The 20316-nt window shown below is 45.0% G+C and overlaps 1 protein-coding gene across 2 annotated transcripts in view; it reads left to right on the top strand.

The window, feature by feature from the left end:
* Positions 1-20316, top strand: part of mst1rb (macrophage stimulating 1 receptor b) — a 138230-nt gene that overhangs the window by 51798 nt on the left and 66116 nt on the right. For both annotated transcript variants that reach the window (XM_041190791.1, XM_041190790.1), the window contains exons 3-4: positions 123-290; positions 16391-16507. In XM_041190791.1, coding sequence (XP_041046725.1) covers positions 123-290; positions 16391-16507 — 285 coding nt within the window. The remainder of the gene's footprint in view (positions 1-122; positions 291-16390; positions 16508-20316) is intronic.

Below are 20316 nucleotides of genomic sequence, written 5' to 3'. Positions count from 1 at the left end.
TTTGGTGCACTTTTTCCCACCTTCTCCCAGATGAGCAGTGTTATCCGTTTCCTCAGCAGTTTGATACACACTTCCTGCTATCTATTTATGATCTATTTATGCTTTCCCTTCCCCTTTTCCAGAACATGAGAGATTGTTGGGAGAAACCAACCAAGACATCGCCAGTTCTCGGCCGCATTGACAGATTTAGTGGAGAGCTGGATGATACTAAGCTGACGTCCATCATTGTGTCTGTAATTGGAAATTCCACAGTGGGTCATCTTGGAACAGCAGATGGAAGAATTTTACAGGTAAAAGATGCTTTGCCTGTATGAGTGAGACTCTATATCGGTTATATACTTCTGATCGTTGGTACTGGTTTAGGGCAGGAGCTGCGTTCTTTATCTGAAAGGGTGCATTTGCCCTTTTGCCTCAATTCACTTTAATTCTCGATGGCAGAGCCCTCTTGTTAGCGTAACTTGCTCTGCAGTGAAATCAGACATTCGATGTCATGGGGAGCTGTCTAGCTGGGCTGCCAGAGCTTAGGAAATCTGAACCTGAACACATTGTGCAACAGGCATCGTGTGTTTGCCAGAGCAGGGTGGGGCTGACTGATTCCCTTCCCTGAAGAGCATTAACCGTGCCAGTTCTGGCTTGGCCTCAGCACACTCTTCTCTGAGTCCGAAGTTGTGCACACTCTTCTCTGAGTCCGGAGTTTCAAATCTCACTCCAGAGACTAGGGGGCAGGATTTTGAGTTTTGGGGCAGGATCCTGGGATCAAGTGGGCACCACAGCCGCGCAGTGTGTGGGAAACAGTCCGGCAGTGATTTTCCCCGAATAGTCCTTTTAGAGGCCGGAGGGCAGGCTCGACGTTCATTTAAGGAGAGTGGGCGGGCCCTGGAAACTAGAAGGCCAAGAGGAGTCCCTCCGGCACAGAAGGAGCTGCAGCCTGCCTTTTCAAGTAAGAGAGAGAGAGAGAAAGAGGGCACCTCCATCTTGAAGCACTCCCCCGCCCCCCGTCGAACTTTTTAAGCTATGAAATTTTAAAAATGGAATCAGCAGCTGGAGGTGGCCTGTGGCTAGGCAGGAAGGGAGGGTCTCGAAGCCTGCCTGGGGCACTGCTACCCCATCCCAGGAGGCTGCCTCAGGTAGCTGGCCTAGCCTATGGTGGGGGGGGAGGGGGTGCAAATTGACTGGGAAATTCTCATTGGCTTTTTACACAAGAATACAAGAAATATGAGCAGGTGTAGGTCATTGGGCCCCTCGAGCCTGCTCTGCCATTCGATCAGATCATGGCTGATCTGATTGTGGTTTCAATTCCACTTCCCTGCCTGCCCTCCATAACCCTTGACTCCCTTGTCAATCAAAAATCTGTCTAACTTGGCCTTGAATATAGTCAATGACCCAGCCTCCACTGGCCTCTGGGGAAGAGAATTCCACAGGCCCACAAACCTCTGAGAGATAGAATTTCTCTTCATCTCAAGTCTTAATTGGGAGATCCCTAAATTTTAAACTGTGTCCCCTAGTTCTAGACTCCCCCTGAAGGGGAAACATCCTCTCAGCATCCACCCTGTCAAACTCCTCAGCTCTGAAGAAGAGTCATACGGACTCGAAATGTTAACTCTGTCTTTCTCTTCACAGATGCTGTCAGACCTGCTGAGTTTTTCCAGCAGTTTTTGTTTTTGTTTCAGCTTTCCAGCTTCCACAGTATTTTGCCTTTTTCCTCAGAATCTTATATGTTTCAATAACATCACTTCTCATACTTCTAAACTCCAATGGGATAGGCCCAACCTGTTCATAAGCTAACCCCTTCATCCAGGAATCAGTTGAGTGGACCTTCACTGAATTGCTTCGAATACCATTAAAGAGGGAGACCAAAACTGTACACAGTACTCCAGATCAGTCTCACTAAAGCCCTGTAAGAGCTGTACAATAGGCCTTAAGTGGCAAGTTAATCCCCTTAATTGGCTACATGTGGCATCTGGGCCTGCAGACTCCCTTTCCACCTCCAGGAAAATGGTTTGGGGTGGGTTGGTGCCAGCCAACAGATTTTCATGCTCACCAGCCTCCATACTCGCCCTCATCTGGCAGTGAAAGCCATGCCCTTGATTACAAAATCTACCCTTCAGTGCAGTACTGAGGAAATGCTGCACTGTCCGAGGTGCCATCTTTTTGATGAGGTGTTTAAATTAAGACCCCCTTCGCCGGACATAACAGATCCCTTGGCACTATTTTGAGAAAACATAGGGCAAATAGGGATGGGCAATAAATGCTGGCCTAGCCAGCGAAGCCCACATCCCGTGAATGAATAAAAAAAATCCTCCCTGCAGTCCTGGTCAAAATTTATCCCTCACCTAATAAAAAACCAGCTTATCCAATGATTTTCACAATGCTGTTTGTGGGAGTTTGCTGTGGGCAAATTGGCTGCTGAGTTTCCTGCATTACAACAGTGAATGCACTTCAAATGTATCTCATTGGATGTAAAACATGCTAAGACTTCCTGAAGCCATGAAAGGTGCTATATAAATGAAAAAAAAAGTATTTCTTAGTTAAAGCAGCAGAATCCTTCCAACAATCTGGCAGTTTCATGGTCATTTTTTATCCAGGGTCAGCTGGTCAGGTTTATTCAATTTAATTTTACAATTTGCTCTCATGGGGTCCAAACTCATGATCTATAGGTTGCTACTCCAGTCCCATAATGATTTCTGCGCTTGCTCAGCCAAGTTCATCATGTGGATGGCGGCTGTACACCCAAAGACCTTCTGTGCGGTGAACTGATAAGATAATGGAAAGTTTTGACATTGCAAAACGATGGTGGTTTTGTGGACATACCTGAGCTAAGATGTGTGAAGTGGTTTGCAGTGTTTACTCTCAGCGTGGGAGTTTGCTAATTGAACTTCAAGCAGAACAATAACAATCGTTTACTCTTTGGGATTACGTTGTTCCAAATACAGGAAGCTCTGCTACGTTTCTGATTCTTTCCCAAGTCTGCAGTTATATAAAGCCAACAGACTTATTTGGGACAGTTTTTTCTCTCTGCTTTTTTAAATTAAATTCTTTATTAAATGAAGCCCCCATTTAATATCCTATTGGAGCGCTTGTGAATTTTCGATGACCCTTGCCTAGGATTCTGGAACCATGTGTACTTTGTAAGGGTGTTTGCTGCTCGCAATTGCAGTTGCCTCACAAGCTGTTGAAGTTGTTTTGTGGAGCTTGTTGGTCGCTTTGCCTTCCCTGTAAATGTCCAAGTTGCTCTTGATTCTGTTCATTTTAAAGCTGTATGCGCTAATGATTCTCCTGTCCTTGTGGCAAGATGATGGTTTGCGCCATGGTGGTCAACTCAGTGTTAAGTATCGCCTGGTGTGGCTCAGGAGCCCCACTCTGGCATTGCTGTCTCTGCCAGATTTTCTACAGAGGAAGACAGTGGGCTGAATTCACTGGCCTCTGTTTTCTCTGGACCTGCTCCTCAGCCAGCTTTTCGTTTCTGCCCGACCCTTCCAATGCCTTTCCAAACAGTCGGTCTCCAGAGGACATGACCGTCAGCGACTGTCTCCCAGTTGTCAGTGTCAATATCCGCCATCTTCATATCTCCCTTGCAGGTGTCTTTGTAGTGGAGGTATGGACGCCCTGAAGGTCGTGACCCAGTGGCCAGTTCACTGCACGGAAGGTCCTTGGGGTAGATGGCCGTCATCCATGTGATGAACGTGGCTAAGCAAGCGCAGATATCGTTGGCTTAGCAATGAGCATGTGCTGATGGAATTAGCACACTCCAGGACCTCCGAGTTGGTGACCTTGTCCTGCTAAGAGATGCCGAGGATACAGCGTGTGAGAGAGCGAAGGTAGAAACCGTCAGCCTTTTCTCCTGCCTGGCATGTGTTGTCCAGGTGTCACCACTGTAGAGGGACATGCTGAGGATGTAGGCTTGGTAGATTCACAGTTTGGTGTTCTCAGTCAGGTTGCTGTTGTTCACACTCTCTTACTCAGCTCTCTTAGATTCTCCTGTCAAGTCAACATTATCCTTCCTGCTGCAGTAAAGGCAAGGTGTCCTTTAAATTGCATTTTCTGCAGCCCTGCTTCCTATTCATTTTATATAAATTAATACTCGTCCCCTGTATAAGATTTTTTAAAAAAAAGTTAGGAGAATTCAAAAAGCGGTGGAGCAATTGGAATGGGTGGGGTGGGGGAAGGGGGATTGGGAAGAAAGTAGTGGTGAAATTGGAGCACAGGGTTCCCAGGTAGGTCACACAGGTGGGTGTTGGAACAATGCTGAATGGGATGTGGGCTCTTTAAGTCATGTGTGACCTTTCTAGATATCCAAATCATCCCCATGTCATTGTGCTATAACTGAAGCTGTAGGTTGGCGTTGTAATCTCTTTGCAAATCAGAACTGAAAACAATTAAAGCAACACTGCAGTCAAAAACTTTCTCTTCGGTCTGAGGGAATATATCTATACCTGGGAGCCATATTATGCTGCGATACGGCTTGGGGGAAATGTTTTTTGCCGTCTCTGTCTCACTGGTGAACGGCAAAGGAGAAAACTAAAACAATTGAAGGAAGAAGAACAGTTAAAAAACGAAGAAGGAAATTGACTGATCACTGCAGATACAAAACCTTTTTTCTAATTTCATTGATTAGTGGTTGAAATAAATATTTATTCAACGAAGATCAGGCAGGTGGTGACAGTACATGAGGGAGCAGGGGAATATGATTATATAGCGATTAATCAGCAACATTGCAAACAGATTTTGTTATCTTTAAGTAAGGTTTGGCCTGGCCAACAGTAACATTGTCTGTTTGGGCCCAAGCATAGGGATTTGGCCATCTGTTTGTAATGAAGAGGACAAGTAACTTGCCCTTTAGAAAGTGAACTAAAGGAGTTTGTGGAATAGTAGATAATGGCCTGACTGGAAAACTGGATAAACGTGATAGGTACTGCATTAGTTACAACTCCACCAGAAACCACTGGCCTCATTTTAACTTAGTCCAATTTTGGACTAGTGAGCTAGAAACTCACCTAGTGCTCCAGAAATGTGTTTATTTTTTTGCCTCTGGGTTCGATTGGGTTTGATTTAAATGCCGCTGGGCAACTTGTGTGGGCTGGGGGGAATTCTTTTAGCAGGGAGGCCAGAGGAGCACTCAAACTTCTAGACTGTTATCATACAGGTAATCCACAGGTTTACTCCAATTAATTGTTTTGACTATTTTCCCTCGTATTGATGTATTGATGTTGGGTGTGCATTTGATCTGCCTTGTCACCGTTTTTGAAAATCAACGCCTGAGGGAGAGGAGATTACTTTTTGGCTGCAGGCAGCGCACTAAATGGGAGGTAAAGCTGTTGTTTTCTTTATAAACCAGCATCCAACTTCATTCTATACTTTGGGAAATTCGTCTGTACTTTCTTCTTAGGCAATCCTTTGGGATTGAGGACGAATTGCTCCCAGTTTCTGAGGTGTCTGATAAGTCCAATCTGCGACCTGCAGGCTCTGCCACATGCGGGGCAGGTGGTACTTGAAGGGTTGGGTAGATGGGTTGTTTGGAGGTTTGTGCCCTCTCTCCGACATCTCGACTTTGCCTCTGTGTCTTCCCGACGAAGCCTTTCAATGGGTTCGGCGCCTTCCCGGATGAACCTTCCTCATTCTGGTCAGTGGCAAGCCAGGGCCTCCCATGAGTCGGCGGGGATGTTTGTCCTCTTCTGGGATGCTTGGAGGACTCCTCCTGGGAGTCTCCTGCCACGACAGAGCTCTGAATGGAGCAGTTGCTTTGGGAGGCTGGTGTCAGGCACACGGACGACATGTCTCACCCAGCGCAGACGGTTTTGAGTGATTAGAGCCTCAATGCTGGGCACGTTAGCCTGGAAGAGGACACTGCTGTTGAATCATCTTTCTTGCCACTGGATTTTAAGGTAAGAACGCTAATAAGTGCCCTGTTGGTAAACAGCTGCCAGTATGCTGCTGAGCTGACTACTCTGCCTTACAGCCGGTATCAATAGTTAATTGTCGGCGACTGGCTGGGGAAAGATAATTGAAGAGAGATTGAACTGGTTCATCTGGTTTTATGAGCTGATGACGGGGACCCGCAGGCCAAGGGAAAATGAGTGAAGAAATTGAAAGAAAGCGAAGGAGAGTTTGCTGGCTGCTGTCACAGCAGAAGTGAAAATCAATCATGGGAACAGTAATCACCAGCTGGAGGTTAGTTCAAGGGAAGCTAAGGTGAAAAGGAATGAGACAATGGCAGGAAACCAGCAACTGGCCAGCTGGCCCCCAGAAGGAGAATATTATTTAAGCATTTGTAGGGCCACTAGTGTAGCTTCATGTGCGGCACAATAGCGGAACTTGCCTCTCAAGGGTTGGCCTCTTCAGCCATCTGCAGAGGTGTGCCATATGAAGGCACCCATTTCCAATCTGAAATGGATTGCTTGCTGTGTCTCCCTCACCTTTCATAGATGGAAAACTGCTGATGATGGGTTAATTTATGTCTCCAAGAGAGCTATAGCCAACAAGGTGTGAACCCGTTGGCACACATTGTAACTAGATGCTTCCTACCCTGAGGACATGAATTCCTTTTATAAGCCGGACCAGAAGATGTGTGATGGTGTTACGGCTTGTCAAAATGCTACCAAGCACAAAGCATTGTGTTCGAAGTGATTATTAAGGGCATCAGCACTAAAACACCAGCGGAGGAAGCAAAGGCAGCCCTGGGGGCTGAAAAGTAGTGTCCGATGGAAGAGAACAGCTCACCAGAATAGTGGGCCATAAAACCAGCGCACCTTCATCGGACTGACCCCTGAGAATCTGGAGCAGACCGCAAAATTGATTGAAAGCTGTTTAACTTTCTAATTCTGTCAATACAAAGTGGGTGATCTTCACATTCTGGCCCTGGCTACTTAATGTTTTGTGTGGCGACAGTGCAGTCGCAGAATACCAGATTGCGACAATAGTCTGAAATGTTATCGTGCCCACAGTGTGGGCTGTAGGGGGTCTCACAGCATCCCATTACTCTCAGTAAAAATAATGGGCAGAATTTTCTGCCTGTTGGGTGGGCGGGCCTGACCCAATGTCCGGCGGGTGGGGAGCCGATCCCCGCCGGAGAAGCGGGCCCCACCGCCATTTTACGTAGGCGGGCCAATTAAGGCCCACCTAGCATGATGTCCAGCAGGAAGAGCTATGTGCTTCCTGTGTGGGCAGGGGGAGATTCCCCAAAAGCGACAGCGCGCTCTTTCCCACATGCGCATGAAAGAGCGCACATCTCCCTGAGGCTAAGTGCTGCCTCAAGGTGATCGCTGACACTTGTACAAACATTAAAAATAGAAAAATAAAAAAATCCTTAACATGTCCCCCTCATGTGACAATGTCACACGAGATGGGACCCGTTAATAAATTTCACTCAAACTTTATTAAAGTTTTTTAAACTCTACGTGAAACCTCATCCCGCCGGTGGATGGGGTTTCATGTTTTTTCTGTTGCTCACCGAGGCTCCTGGCCTTCCCACTAACCTTAAGGTTGGACGGGCAGATCCTTTAATTGTTCAAATGATCCTGTCAATGGCCTCAATTAGCCATTGACATGTCGGCGGGCCCACAGCTGAGTTTGCTGCACCCCCGCCTTCCTGAAAATTTAAATGGGGCGGGATGACCTCGGGGTTTCAGCCCGACATTATCCCGCATCATTTTGCGGGTCGGCAAGCTGGCCCCGCCCCCTGCTCGCCGACGGCAAAATTCAGCCCAATATGTCATAACAACTTACATAGCGCCTATATAGTACCTTTATATAGCGCCTTTAATATAACGGAATGTCCCTAGGAGCATCATAAAACAAAATATGAGACCAAACCATGTAAGGACATCCTAGGATCAATGGTTATGTTTTAAAGAGTGTTTGAAAGGAAGAAAGGGAGGGAGAGAGGCAGAGAGGTGCGTTGTGGGGCGGGGGGGTGGGTGGGGGTGTGGTGGATACCAAATCTGAGGGCGCAGGCAGTTTGAAGGAGCAGCCACCAAATGTGGAGCAATTAAAATTCGGGATGCACAAGGCATCAGAATTAGACGGTCATGGCTATCTTGAGGGTTGTGGGGCTCTAGGAGTCTTTAAAAAAATTATTCTTTCATGGGGCGAGTGTCGCTGGCAAAGCCAACATTTGTCGCCCAACCCTAACTGTGCTTGAACTGAGTGGTTTACTCGGCCATTTCAGGGGGGGCAGTTAAGAGTCAACCACGTTGCTATGGGCCTGGAGTCACATGTAGGCCAGACTGGGTAAGGATGGCAGAATTCCTTCCCTAAAGGATATCAGCGAATCAGATGGGTTTTTACAGCAATCAATGATGGTTTAATGGTCACTATCACAGAGACTAGGGTCAGAATCTTTGGGTCAGTGTGTGGGGGTGGGGCCTGCTCACCGATGCATAAAATGACGCGCGGTGATGTCAGGCGTGCGCCCCGATGTCACCACGCGTCATTCCGACTTTCAGTTCGGCGGGCGCGCACCGGAGTTGGCTGTCAATGGCCTACTAAGGCCATTTAAATATCAATTGGAATACTTAAAGGAGCTACCCATCCAAGCTTAAGCCCAGGAGACCTTCGCATTTCTCATGAAACCTCATCCACGGGCGGAATGAGGTTTCATGCAGTGTTTATAAATTGAATAAAACGTTGTATTAAAGTTCATTGACATGCCCCAGCTCATGTGACACTGTCGCATGAGGGGACATGTCTTAAAATTTTTTTTTTCTTTATTAAAATTTAAAAAAAAATCAAACTACTCTCCCTGAGGCAGCTCTGTGCATCAGGGAGATTTCTGTGCTCATGTAAAATGGTGGTGCACAGCCAATCGCCTGCTCCCTCCCAGCTGCTGTGGTGGGATTTGAAACCATGCCCCCAGAGAATTATCTGGATTACTATATAAACAAAAATAAAAACAAAAAACTGCGGATGCTGGAAATCCAAAACAAAAACAGAAATACCTGGAAACAATCAGCAGGTCTGGCAGCATCGGCGGAGAAGAACAAAGTTGGCGTTTCGAGTCCTCATGACCTAGTTCTGTTAGCTCTTCTCCGCCGATGCTGCCAGACCTGCTGAGTTTTTCCAGGTATTTCTGTTTTTGTATCTGGATTACTAGTCCAGTGATGTTACCACTATGCCACCATCTCCCCCAAACATTACAGAGTTTGGGAAGGGCGTGGCCATGGAAGGATTTGAAAACCAGGATAAGAATTTTACAATCAAGCTGTTGCTTGATTGGGAGCTGATGTCGGTCAGCGAGCACCAGGATGGTGGGGGAACGGGACTTGCTGCCAGTTAAAGCACGGGCAGCAGAGTTTTGGTTGATGTCATATTTAGGGATGGTAGAATGTGAGAGATCAGCCAGGAGCGTGTCGGAATAGTCAAGTCTAACATAACAAAGGCACAAATGAGGGTTTCAGCAGCAGATGAGCTGTGACAGGGGCAAAGTTGAGTGATGTTACAGCAGTGGAAATAGGCGCTCTTGGTGATGGCACAAATATGAGGTTGGAAGTTTATCTGAGGATGAAATGTTACAGCAGGATTTTGAGCAGGCTGGCTTAACCTCAGACATTTATTCTTTCATGGGATGTGAGAGTTGCTGGCAAGGCTAGTGTTTGTTGTCCATCCCTAGTTGCCCTTGGGATGGTGGCTTGTTGAGAAGGTGAGACTGTTGCCTGGAAGGGGGACAGAGTCGGTCGCTAAGAAATGGAGTTTTAAGAGGGGACTGAAGACAATGGCTTCAGCCTTCCCAATATTCAATGGTGGGAAATTTCTGCTCATCCAGCACTGGATGTCGAGTAAGCAGATAACTTAGCAACAATGGAAGAGTCGAGAGAGGCGGTGGTGCGGTAGAGCTGAGTATCGCCAAGCATGTGAAAACACTGAGGCTGCCTGGGTGAAACTTGTTCACTCCCCTCCCCTTCTAGCGAACTGCGAGCCAGGAAAATAAATTGGATGCGTGTATTATGGTGTCTTGGAGCTGGTCCCAGGACTTTCCTGACAGAGTCTCTGTTCCACTGCTGCCATTATGGTCTCAGAGCTGCAGGCCCTGTCATGACTCATGCTTTGGGAACCTGCCGTCTATGCTGTATTATCTTCCTATTGCAGAAAAGCTAATTATATTTAGAAAAACATAATTGAAACATAAAGGCAGAATACAAAGAAAGAGCTGTGAAGGTGGAACTTAGGGAACCCATCCTCTTTCCTTGGCTTCTGTTAGCCATTCTGCATTTTCCCTTGCTCCTCTTGTTTCCTTGTGGTTTGTGGCTACTCCTAGTTAGACAAAAGGTATATTGCTTTTCTAATGACTACATATTGCAGCAGCCAACACACCATCACCCTAGGGCATGTTGAACAGCAACCCCAATGGAACCCAGACATCAAATCCATTGCTTGAACATGTTTTTTTTATTCATTCAGTTTTTTTAAAAACTCATTCACAGGATGTGGGCATCACTGGCTAGGACAGCATTTATTGCCCATGCCTAATTGCCCTTGTTTAGAGGGCATTTAAGAATCAATCACATTGCTGTGGGCCTGGAGTCACATGTAGGCCAGACCAGGTAAGGACAGCAGATTTCCTTCCCTGAAGGGCATTAGTGAATCAGATGGGTTTTTCTTTAATACCAGCAATGGTTTCATGTTCATCATTAGATTTTTAATTCCAGGGGATTCGAACCCAGGTCCCCAGAGCATTACCCTGGGTTTCTGGATTATTAGCCCAGCAACAATACCACTATGACGTTATGTCTGTGTTATGTTTCTGCCCTGCAACTGTGTATGATTGTTTGCTGTTTCTTGGGATGTTCTTACCTTTTGGAATACATGGACAGGGCTTTTTGGGTAGATGTGTTTTTTGCCCCAGCTCCCGAAGAGTCAGCATGGATACTGGCTGCCTTGCAGCCATTTAACATTTGGAGGGCTGTTAATTGGTTGAGGGCGAGACTTCCACCCCCAGCTGGGGATGAAGCCCCGCTCTAGAGAGCTACCGGCCAATCCAATGCAGCTTTGTAGTCCCAACAGCGCCAAGTTTGAGCAGTGGCCACTGCTGGGACTACAGCCAGTCCTTGAAGAACAACTAATGGAAATTGGACTGAAGGTAAACTTGGGGTATTGGTGGAGCCTGGTTGTCAGGCCCCAGCGAGGTGTAGGAGAGGTTGGGAGGGCTAGTTTTGAGAGGCTGTGGGGAGGGTAAAGTAAGGGCCTCAATGAGCTCAAGGGTGGGTGGGGTGCCTAACACTTCCACCACCCCCCATAAAATGGGGGACAGGTAGGGAACAGGCAGGTAGGTGGCTGACAGGTCTCACACTGCATTTTACGAGGTCCCTGGCCTTCAAACCCACTGCTGGAGGGTGGGAAAATTCTGCCTTATGTGTTGTGTGTTCATTGTCAAGGTATGATTTGATGTCATGAGTCATGTTTGAAATGGATCATCATGGGAAGTCTTGTGAAACTGTGCGTTCATACTCATTATCATTTGGGTATGTATCATTTGGTCATTTCTGATTCGCAAACACAGTGGGATGTTGAACAGGTTCTTAACTTGCCACATGGTTCCTGTCAGTGGTGCTCTGTACCTTGAAGAAGGCTTGGGGTGCCAGCCATGGCTCAGTTGGTAGCACCCTTGCCTTTGCATCAGAAAGTGGTGGGTTCAAATCCCATTCCAGGGTTTCAATGTAAAAAACAAAGCTGACACTTTGGTGCATTACTGAGGGAATGCTGCACTTTTGGCAGTGCTATCTTTCAGATGGGACATTATACCTGTCCGCCTTCTCATGTGAATGTTAAAGATCCCATGGCAATGTCTTTGAAGAAGAGCAGGGGAGCTATCTGTGGTTCCTTGGCCAATGTGGTAATCTGACGTGTAATCTACCTTTAAGAAGAATGTTATAATGGAAGATCACATGATCTTATTATCTCACATGATCTTATTATCCAATGACAGAACAGCGCGGGCTACCTTAGTAGTTTGTTGTCTGTAGTTACTAGTTAGTAGCCTAGAGTAAGAGTCTGTAATGTAGAGACATGGTTTTAGTTGTAAGTACGCAAGTGTAGCTGCTGAGTTCCTTTGTAAATAAATAGAATGTGTTCTACATAAGAACCGTGTACTGATCTGCTATGTCTATAATGCCAATTCGGTTATCCTGAAACAAGCGTGCAACCAGGATCCATTAGTCCAACTAAACTAGTGACAACAGCCAATATTTATTCCTCAGCAGCATCATTAAAATCATCTGGTCATTATCACATTGCTATTTGTGGGAGCTTTCTGTGCGCAAATTGGCCGCCACATTTCCATACCATTCAGAAGTACCACATTAGTTGTAAAGCACCTAAGGGCATCTGAAAGGCTCTTTGTAAATGCAAGTCTTTTCTCCGCTGCATGATGTTGTTGTTCTTAACATATCCACTCATCAGCTTTGTTGAAAATAGTCATCTGGTACCTTTGACTGGAATGAGCCTGTGCTGACGTCGGTGAGTGGCATCATAACCCTTTACTGCTGTTGGCATCGTTGTGCCAGTGGCATTCCAGAAGATGGCACGATTGATTTTGAGCTTTCTTGCTGAGGCCTCACACATTGTTGCTTGGTTGTAATTACCTTGTTACATATCCGCTCATTTCGGGTGCATTGAAAATATATGATGATCTGTTTTGGTCCATAACTGACAGGACACTGCTGAAGCTATAGTTAGATGAAGGTGAAGATATGTGCATTTACCCTTAGAGTTTAGTCCCAAATTGGAAAGAAATTAAACCTTAAGATGCCAGTGCATTATGCGGGTAGTTTTGGAGAGAATTAATTCTTCCTCTGGTGTACCTATTGTGGGATCCAGTGTATTTGCAACTATCCATGCTAAATTTTTTTTAAAATTGTGATGAAACAACTATTTGTTGAGCTTGCATTTCACTGTCATTTGCTTTTGCTTTAAATCTCCGTTGTGCAGTTGATAAGATTCTAGTTGAGCAAATCTCTTTTTATGTTTTGTCTCAATTACAAATGGTCACTTTTTCTGTATAAACTGCACGACTTGTGCTAATTTCTGTTACATGCCAAGAAAAGCTATTAACCACACCAAGTGCTCAGCATTTTGGAAACCGTCCAAATAGCCTGTAAGAAATCTTTTGATGCTGATCTCTCACTTCAAATTCCACATTGAAATTTCGTTGCAAATTCCTTCAGGGCATGGAGGTTTTGTGCCAAAGATTTGTTTACTTTGCAGGAACTGAGTGATGTACATCAAGTACTTTCATTCTCCTGCTGCAAACCTGTCTCCTTTAACTTGGATTAAGCTGGCTCTTTTTGCTTGTACAACAAAGCACTTCCTGATGGTGCCCCTCCTTGATGTGCAGTTTGGATGTAAAAGAAGCACTAATTCCGTGCCCCCCCCCGGTCTACTTACTTGATTTTGCACATGGAGGGAAATGGAACAGAAGTTCAGCAGATGGAGCCTTTTCAATTACTTCTGATGATGACATTCCCCTCCTGTTCTCAATTCCTCTGAGTCCAGGGGAATTTATATTTGGAGGGAAAGTCATTACCTTATTCCAATCATAATATTGAAAGTACAGCCTTCAGGCTTGCACAAACATGTTTGTGAAAAGTATGATCACCCCTGAAAATATCAAATACTGAATTAATGTTGAAGTGCATTGACTGTAGGCAAATGCTAATCATTGTTTTGCAGTAACTTGCACTAGAATGGTGTCTTTGATTTACCAAAATATTCCAAAACATTTCGCATAAGGAATGGAAAACCTGTAGCAGGAGCAGTTTGAGAGCCAGTCAAAGGCGAGGTATGTTTCAAGGAGGCTTTTTGAAGCAGAGATGGACATAGTGAAAGTTAGGGATTTTGGGGCGGGTGTTTCTGAGGTTAGGATCTAGACGGTCGATAGCTTGCCGCCACTGAATTTAAATGCGTGGTGCACAGGAAGACAGAGTTGGAGACTGTATAGTGTGGAGTAGAGGAGTTGGGAGAAGTGGTGGTGGGGACGGGGAAGGGATTTGTAAACATAGACAACAAACTTGTTTGTGATTGGTTGTGAATGGAGACAGGGAGCCAATGGAGCGTGGCGAAGAATGCGTTTGAGAGGTCTCAAGGTAATAGGAGGCTGGGTGAGGGTTTCAGCAACAGTGGAAATGTTGAAGGGGAAAGGAATAACAATGTTTGCAGCTGTGGAAGTATACATCGGGTTGTACAATGCCCAGAGGTTACGCACCTCCCTAACAGCACTGTGGGAGCACCTATACCACGTGGACTGCAGCGGTTCAAGAAGGCAGCTCACCGCCACCTTCTCAAGAGCAACTAGGGAGGGGCAATAAATGCTGGCCCAGCCAGTGAAGCCCACATCCTGTGAATGAATAAAAAAAAAATCTAGGGTGCAGCCTTGGGAAGAGATTGTCTATTTAAGTACTGAGGAAAACTGAGACCTGTTTTGGGAATATTAACTTGAGATATTCCAATATGTGGTGATTTCTACCATGAGCTTTCAATGTCACTCAGGTGGAGGTTATGGGAAGACAGTGGCACAGTGGTAATCTCACTGGGGTTTGTTATCCAGAGCCCCAGGCTAAAACACCGTGGGCATGGATTTAAATCCCGCCATAGCGGCTGGTGGAATTTAAATTAAAAGCATCAGTAATGGTAGCCATGAAATTATCGTTATTAAAAACCCACCTTGAGGGAAGGAAATCTGCTGTCTTTATCTGGTCCGGCCTACATGTGACTCTAGACCCACAGCAATGAGGGTTGACTCTTGTGGCCTAGCCAGCCGTTCAGGTTAAGGGGAATTAGGGATGGGGCAACAAAAGCTGGCCCACACCCCATGGAAGAATAAATGAAAACCTAAGAGCCGACAACATGATAACAGTTACGCAGAGGAAGGAAAGTGCTGAATTATAATTGTCCATTTTAGCTTCGCTACAATTTGATGCACTGGTGACACGCTATAAACCTTAAAAAGAACAAGTACCTTTAAGCCGTAACCATCTGTTACTGGTGAAACAGCAATGGTTGCTGGTGTTAGCAACAATAGTTCTGTCTGGTAAGACAGCTCCATTTAAATTATGATGGGGGGGAGACAATGGTGTAGTGGTAATGTCACTAGACTAATAATCCAGTGGATTGGATATTGATTCAAATCCCACCCCATGGCAGATGAAGGAATTTCAATCCAATTAATAAATAAATTTAATACATTTGGAGCTAAAAGCTACGCTCAGTAATGGTAACTATCATTGATTGCTGTAAAGACCCATCTGGTTCACTAATTCCCCTTTAGGGAGGGAAATCTGCCAACCTTACCTGGCCTGGACTACATGTGGCTCCAGATCCACAGCAATATGATTGGCTCCTAACTGCCCTCTGAAATGGGGAGGGTTTTCGTTAGTTAGTAAGTAGCTATTTAGCTAGTTAGTTCGTAGTCATTGACAATGCATTGTCAACAAATGCTGGCCTTGTCTGTGACGCCCATATCCCACGAAAGAATTAAAAAAAAAGATGTTCTGATGTATCAGAACTTTAGGAAGTGAACAACAGTGCCTCAAAAGGGGGCAGTCCTTGGAAGTTGTGAATCTCATCCAAAACTGGATTGTCAATCAGTAATTTGAAATACTGAATGTGTTCAGAATTTGCAGCTGTAATTGTTGTGCAGGCACCTCAGTCATGAAAAAACAACTTAAATTCATACAGTATCCTGGGCTTTATTAATTGGGGCTTAGGATACTAGAGCAAGGAGCTTATGTTAAACTTGTATAAAAACACTGATTTGGCCTTAACTGGAGTATTGCATCCAATTCTAGGTGCCACACTTTAGGAAGGATATGAAGGCAATAGAGAGAGTGCAAAAAATGTTCATGAGAATGGTTCCTGGGATGAGGAACATCAGCCATGAAGACAGATTGGAGAAGTTGTGACTGTTTTCCTGGGAGAGGAGAAGGTTGAGAAGAGATTTGATAGACATATTCAAAATCATGAGAGGTTTGAAGAGTGTAGATAGAGAGAAACGGTTCCCATTGGTGGAAGAATCAAGAACAAGAGGGCACAGATTTAAAATAATTGGTAAATGAAACAAAGGTGACATGAGGAAAAACTTTTTCATGCGGCGAGTGGTTAAGACCTGGAGTGCATTGCCTTAGAGTGTGATGGAGGCAAACTCAATCGAGTCATTCAAAAAGGAATTGGATCATTATCTGAAAAGGAAGAATGTGCAGGGCTACTGGGGAGAAAGGGGGGGGTGATGGGGGAGTGGCACTAGGTGCATTGCTCGTTTGGAGAGCTGGTGCAGACACGATGGGCCGAATGGCCTCCTTCTGTGATCGAATGCATGTTGTTGAAAAGCTCTGCTCTTTGCGGCCTGGGCTTTGATTTCTGAGTTTTGTCAACCCTCCTAATGTTCTCGACTCCTTTCTTTTTGTAGGTGATTATTCAAAGTTCCTCTAAACCACATGCGAATTTCAGCTTGAGTGAGTCAGATCCCGTTTCCAGAAAAGTTGCCCGTTTGAATGACTCCTTGCTGTTTGTTACTGGAAAAAAGGTAAGAGTTGAGCAAAAGCAGTCTTCTTTTATTCCATTTGGACTGGGGATGTCTTGTATTGATCACAAACCAATCAGAACACCAGGTGTCGCCAAATTAACCAACCTTCTATTCCCAAGCTTGCGCTTTTATGTTCAGAAGGTTGCACAGGTTTAATCATATATGCAGTGTGTTTTTTCAGAAAGCTTCCAGTTTTGCATTCCTGTTATTATTGAGGATATGGGTGGCGTTGTGATATTGTCACTGGACAAGGAATCCAGGGACCCAGGGTATTGCTTTGGGGATAAAGGCAAAATACTGCAGATGCTGGAAATCTGAAACGAAAACAAAAAATGCCGGAAAAACCATCATCCACCATCAGCAGGTCTGACAGCATCTGTGGAGAGAGAGAGACAGAGATAATGTTTCAAGTCCGTATGACTCTTCAGACCTGAAGAAGGGTGGAGATGTGGTGAAATATATACTGATTAAGGGGGGTGGAACCGGTGTAGTTGGTTAGAAGGCCAGCGATAGGTGGAGGCAAAGGAGAGATGGCAAAAGATGTCATAAACAAAAGGTCAAAGAGTTGTTAATGGTGGTTGTACTGGCAAAAGGAGGTGCTAATGGTGATTTTAAGGAAGCAAGATATAATATTGGCCGGACCAGGGTAAGCACACTGGAAAGTGACAGATGACCCTAGTAGGGGTGGGATGGGGGAAGAAAGATCGAAAATAGGCTAAAAGCTGGGAATAAAACAATGAATGAAAATGGAAATAAATATTAAAAAAAACTATAATGAAAATAAGTGGGAAAAGAATTTTTTTTTAATGATTTAAAAATATTAAAATAAAATAAAAATGAACATGGGAAAAAGGGGGATGAAAAAGGGGGGTAGGGACAGAGGAGAGAGCTCATGGTCTGACGTTGTGGGACCCAGGTTTAAATCCCACAACGATAGATGGTGAAATTGGAATTTAATAAAAAATCTGGAATTAAAAGTCGTAAAAAAACCATCTGGTTCACCAATGTCCTTGAGGGAAGGAAACCTGTTGGCCTACATGTGACCCCGGATCCACAGCAACGTGGTTGACTCTTAAATGCCCTCTGAAATGGTCTAGCAAACCACTTAGTTCTCAAGGGCAATTAGGGACAGGCAATAAATGCTGGCCCAGCCAGTGACACCCCCATCCCACTGACAAATTTTAGAAACAATATAGACTGTGGAGGACACCACAGTAAAAAACCTTTATCAGAACCATGTTTCCTCTCACTATTTTCTCATATATATATATTGTTTGCTCCTCTCTCTTTGCCTCATACCATTACAATTTCTTGACCAAGAAATTAATCTAAAGACTTAAATCTTTACTTGGCTTATTCTTGAATCGTCTTGAAGTAACTGGTTTGGGCTGAAGAAGGGCAACAGATGCCTGAGAACAGCACCAGCTGCAAGTTCCCCTCCAAGCCACACACCATCCTTATTTGGAATTCTATCGCCGTTCCTGCACTGTTCACTGTCATTGGGTCAAAATGCTGGGGCTAACAGCATTGTGGGTGAACCCACCCCAGATGGACTGCAGTGCCTCACCACCACCTCCTCAAGGACAATTGGGAATGGGCAACAAATGCTGGCCTTGCTCACATCCCATGAATGAATATTTTAAAAAAAGGCCTCTCGGCTTATATATTTTAAAATTGTTTGCCTTCTGTTGTAGAAAATCGCTCTCACATCCTTAGGTTTAGGACAGTTGAGATGGAAACAGACCGGGACAAAAAAAGGAACTCATGAGCTAATAGTCTGTAATACAACATGCTGGTGCAACAGCATCCTGTGACCTCTCATTTAAAGTGGTTTCAAATCTCTTAAGTCTAAAAAAATTGCAAGTATGTTGTGAAATGTTTCTGTTGACAAATGTTGTGGGTATGGAACAGAAGCTGGTATGAAATCCTCACCAAGTGACATCTGAGTTCATCCTGAGACGTCATCAACTAGATGTGATCTTTTTCAACCCATGTAATCTGGATAGGTTCCAGACATGGTCTTTAACCCCTAGCTGAGCTGCCAGCCCTGTTGTGGGGAGATGGTGATGTGGCTATCATGTCACTGGGCTGTAATCCAGAGGCCCAGGCTGATGCTCTGGGGACATAGGCTCAAATCCCACCATGGCAGCTGGTGAAATTTAAATCTAATTAATTAATCTGGATTATAAAGCTAGTCTCAGTGACCATGGTAACTGTCATTGGTTGCTGTAAAATCCCATCTGCTCTCCTTGCTTGGCCTGGCCTACATGTGACTCCAGACCCACAGCAATGTGGTTGACTCCAAGCTGTTCTGAAGGGGAATTAGGGATGACAAACAAGACTTTGCTGACAATGCAAAGAAATAAAGAAAAAAAATCTCCATCACAAAGACTGCCTACAGTAACATCACTCACCTCAATCAGTTTGCTGTGACATTCTCATCCATTCTTTTGCCTCTTCTCCACTTCACTATTCTAATGCTATCTTGACTGGCTTCCCATCCTGTATGCTCTGTAATCTTCAACTCATCCAAAACTCTGCTGCCTGCAATAACTCCCACCAACTCATCGCCCCTGTTGATGCTCTGTTCCCCGATGCTTCGGACTAAAATTCCTGTCCACTTATGTGAATCTCTTTGTAGTGCACTCCCCTATCTCTGTAACCTCCTCAGTACGACAAGCCAACTCTCTCACCAAACTCACTGTTCCCAAACTTTGTATATTCATCTTCCCTTTGCACCTTCAGTGGTGGCCATGCCTCCAGCTGTCTAAGCCCTACACTGGGGAATTGCTTCTGAATGCCTCTCTGCCTCTCCACATCCCTTCTTCTCTTTTAAGACTTTCCCAAAACCCACCTTTCTAACCTTTCTTTTGGCCAGCTCTCCTTTTATCTCCTTTGGCTCGGCATTCATGTTTTGTCTGGTTACACCTTGTGCTTGTATAGATTCAAATTCTTGTTTTTGTTATCACGAAGACTAACATATCCTCCTAGGGCTAATGTGGCTTATCTAGGCTTTGTACTGATACCGTATCTCTGAGCTAACAGAATCTGAGCAACTCATGCAAAACAAAACTCATCAGCTAGTTCTTAAGTTCAACGCTTCATATTGTGAAGATTAATATGGGCATGTACAGTTCTGGTCACAACATTACAGTGACATGACATCACATCAAAGGCAACTAGGGATGGGCAATAAATGCTGGCCCAGCCAGCGAAGCCCACATCCCATGAATGAATTAAAAAAAATTGCTTTGGAGAGAGAGCAGAGGAGATTTACAGGAATGTTGCCAGGGCTTGAAAATCACAGCTATGAGGAGAGATTGGATAGGCTAAGATTGTTTTCCTTAGAACAGAGGAGTCTAACTGAGGTGTACAAAATTATGAGGGGCCTAGATAGGGTAGACAGGAAAGACTTGTTTCTCCTGGCTGAGGGACCAATTACCAGGGCTCATGGATTTAACGTGATTGGTAGAAGGAGTAGCGGGGACATGAGGAAAAACTTTTTCATCCAAAAGGTGGTGGGCACCTGGAATTCACTGCCTAAGTTGGTGGTTGGGGCTGAGATGCTCAACTCATTTAAAAGGATCTGGATCTGCATCTGAAGTGCTGTAACCTGCAAAGCTATGGACCAGATGCTGGAAAGTGGTATTAAAATGAGCGGCTAGTTTCTTTCTTCTCTTTTCGACCAGTGCGGACATGATGGGCTGAATGGCCTCTTTCTGCATCAGAACCTTTCTATGGCTCTATGGGCTTGAAATGTACTTCAGGGATGTAATACAATCAGCGTATTCAAATATTATCTGTACCTC

The sequence above is a fragment of the Carcharodon carcharias genome, chromosome 7 (assembly GCF_017639515.1).
Source record: "Carcharodon carcharias isolate sCarCar2 chromosome 7, sCarCar2.pri, whole genome shotgun sequence".
NCBI classification, from domain to species: domain Eukaryota; kingdom Metazoa; phylum Chordata; class Chondrichthyes; order Lamniformes; family Lamnidae; genus Carcharodon; species Carcharodon carcharias.
Note: the sequence above shows the minus strand (reverse complement) of the source record. Positions and strands in the feature narration are given on the sequence as shown.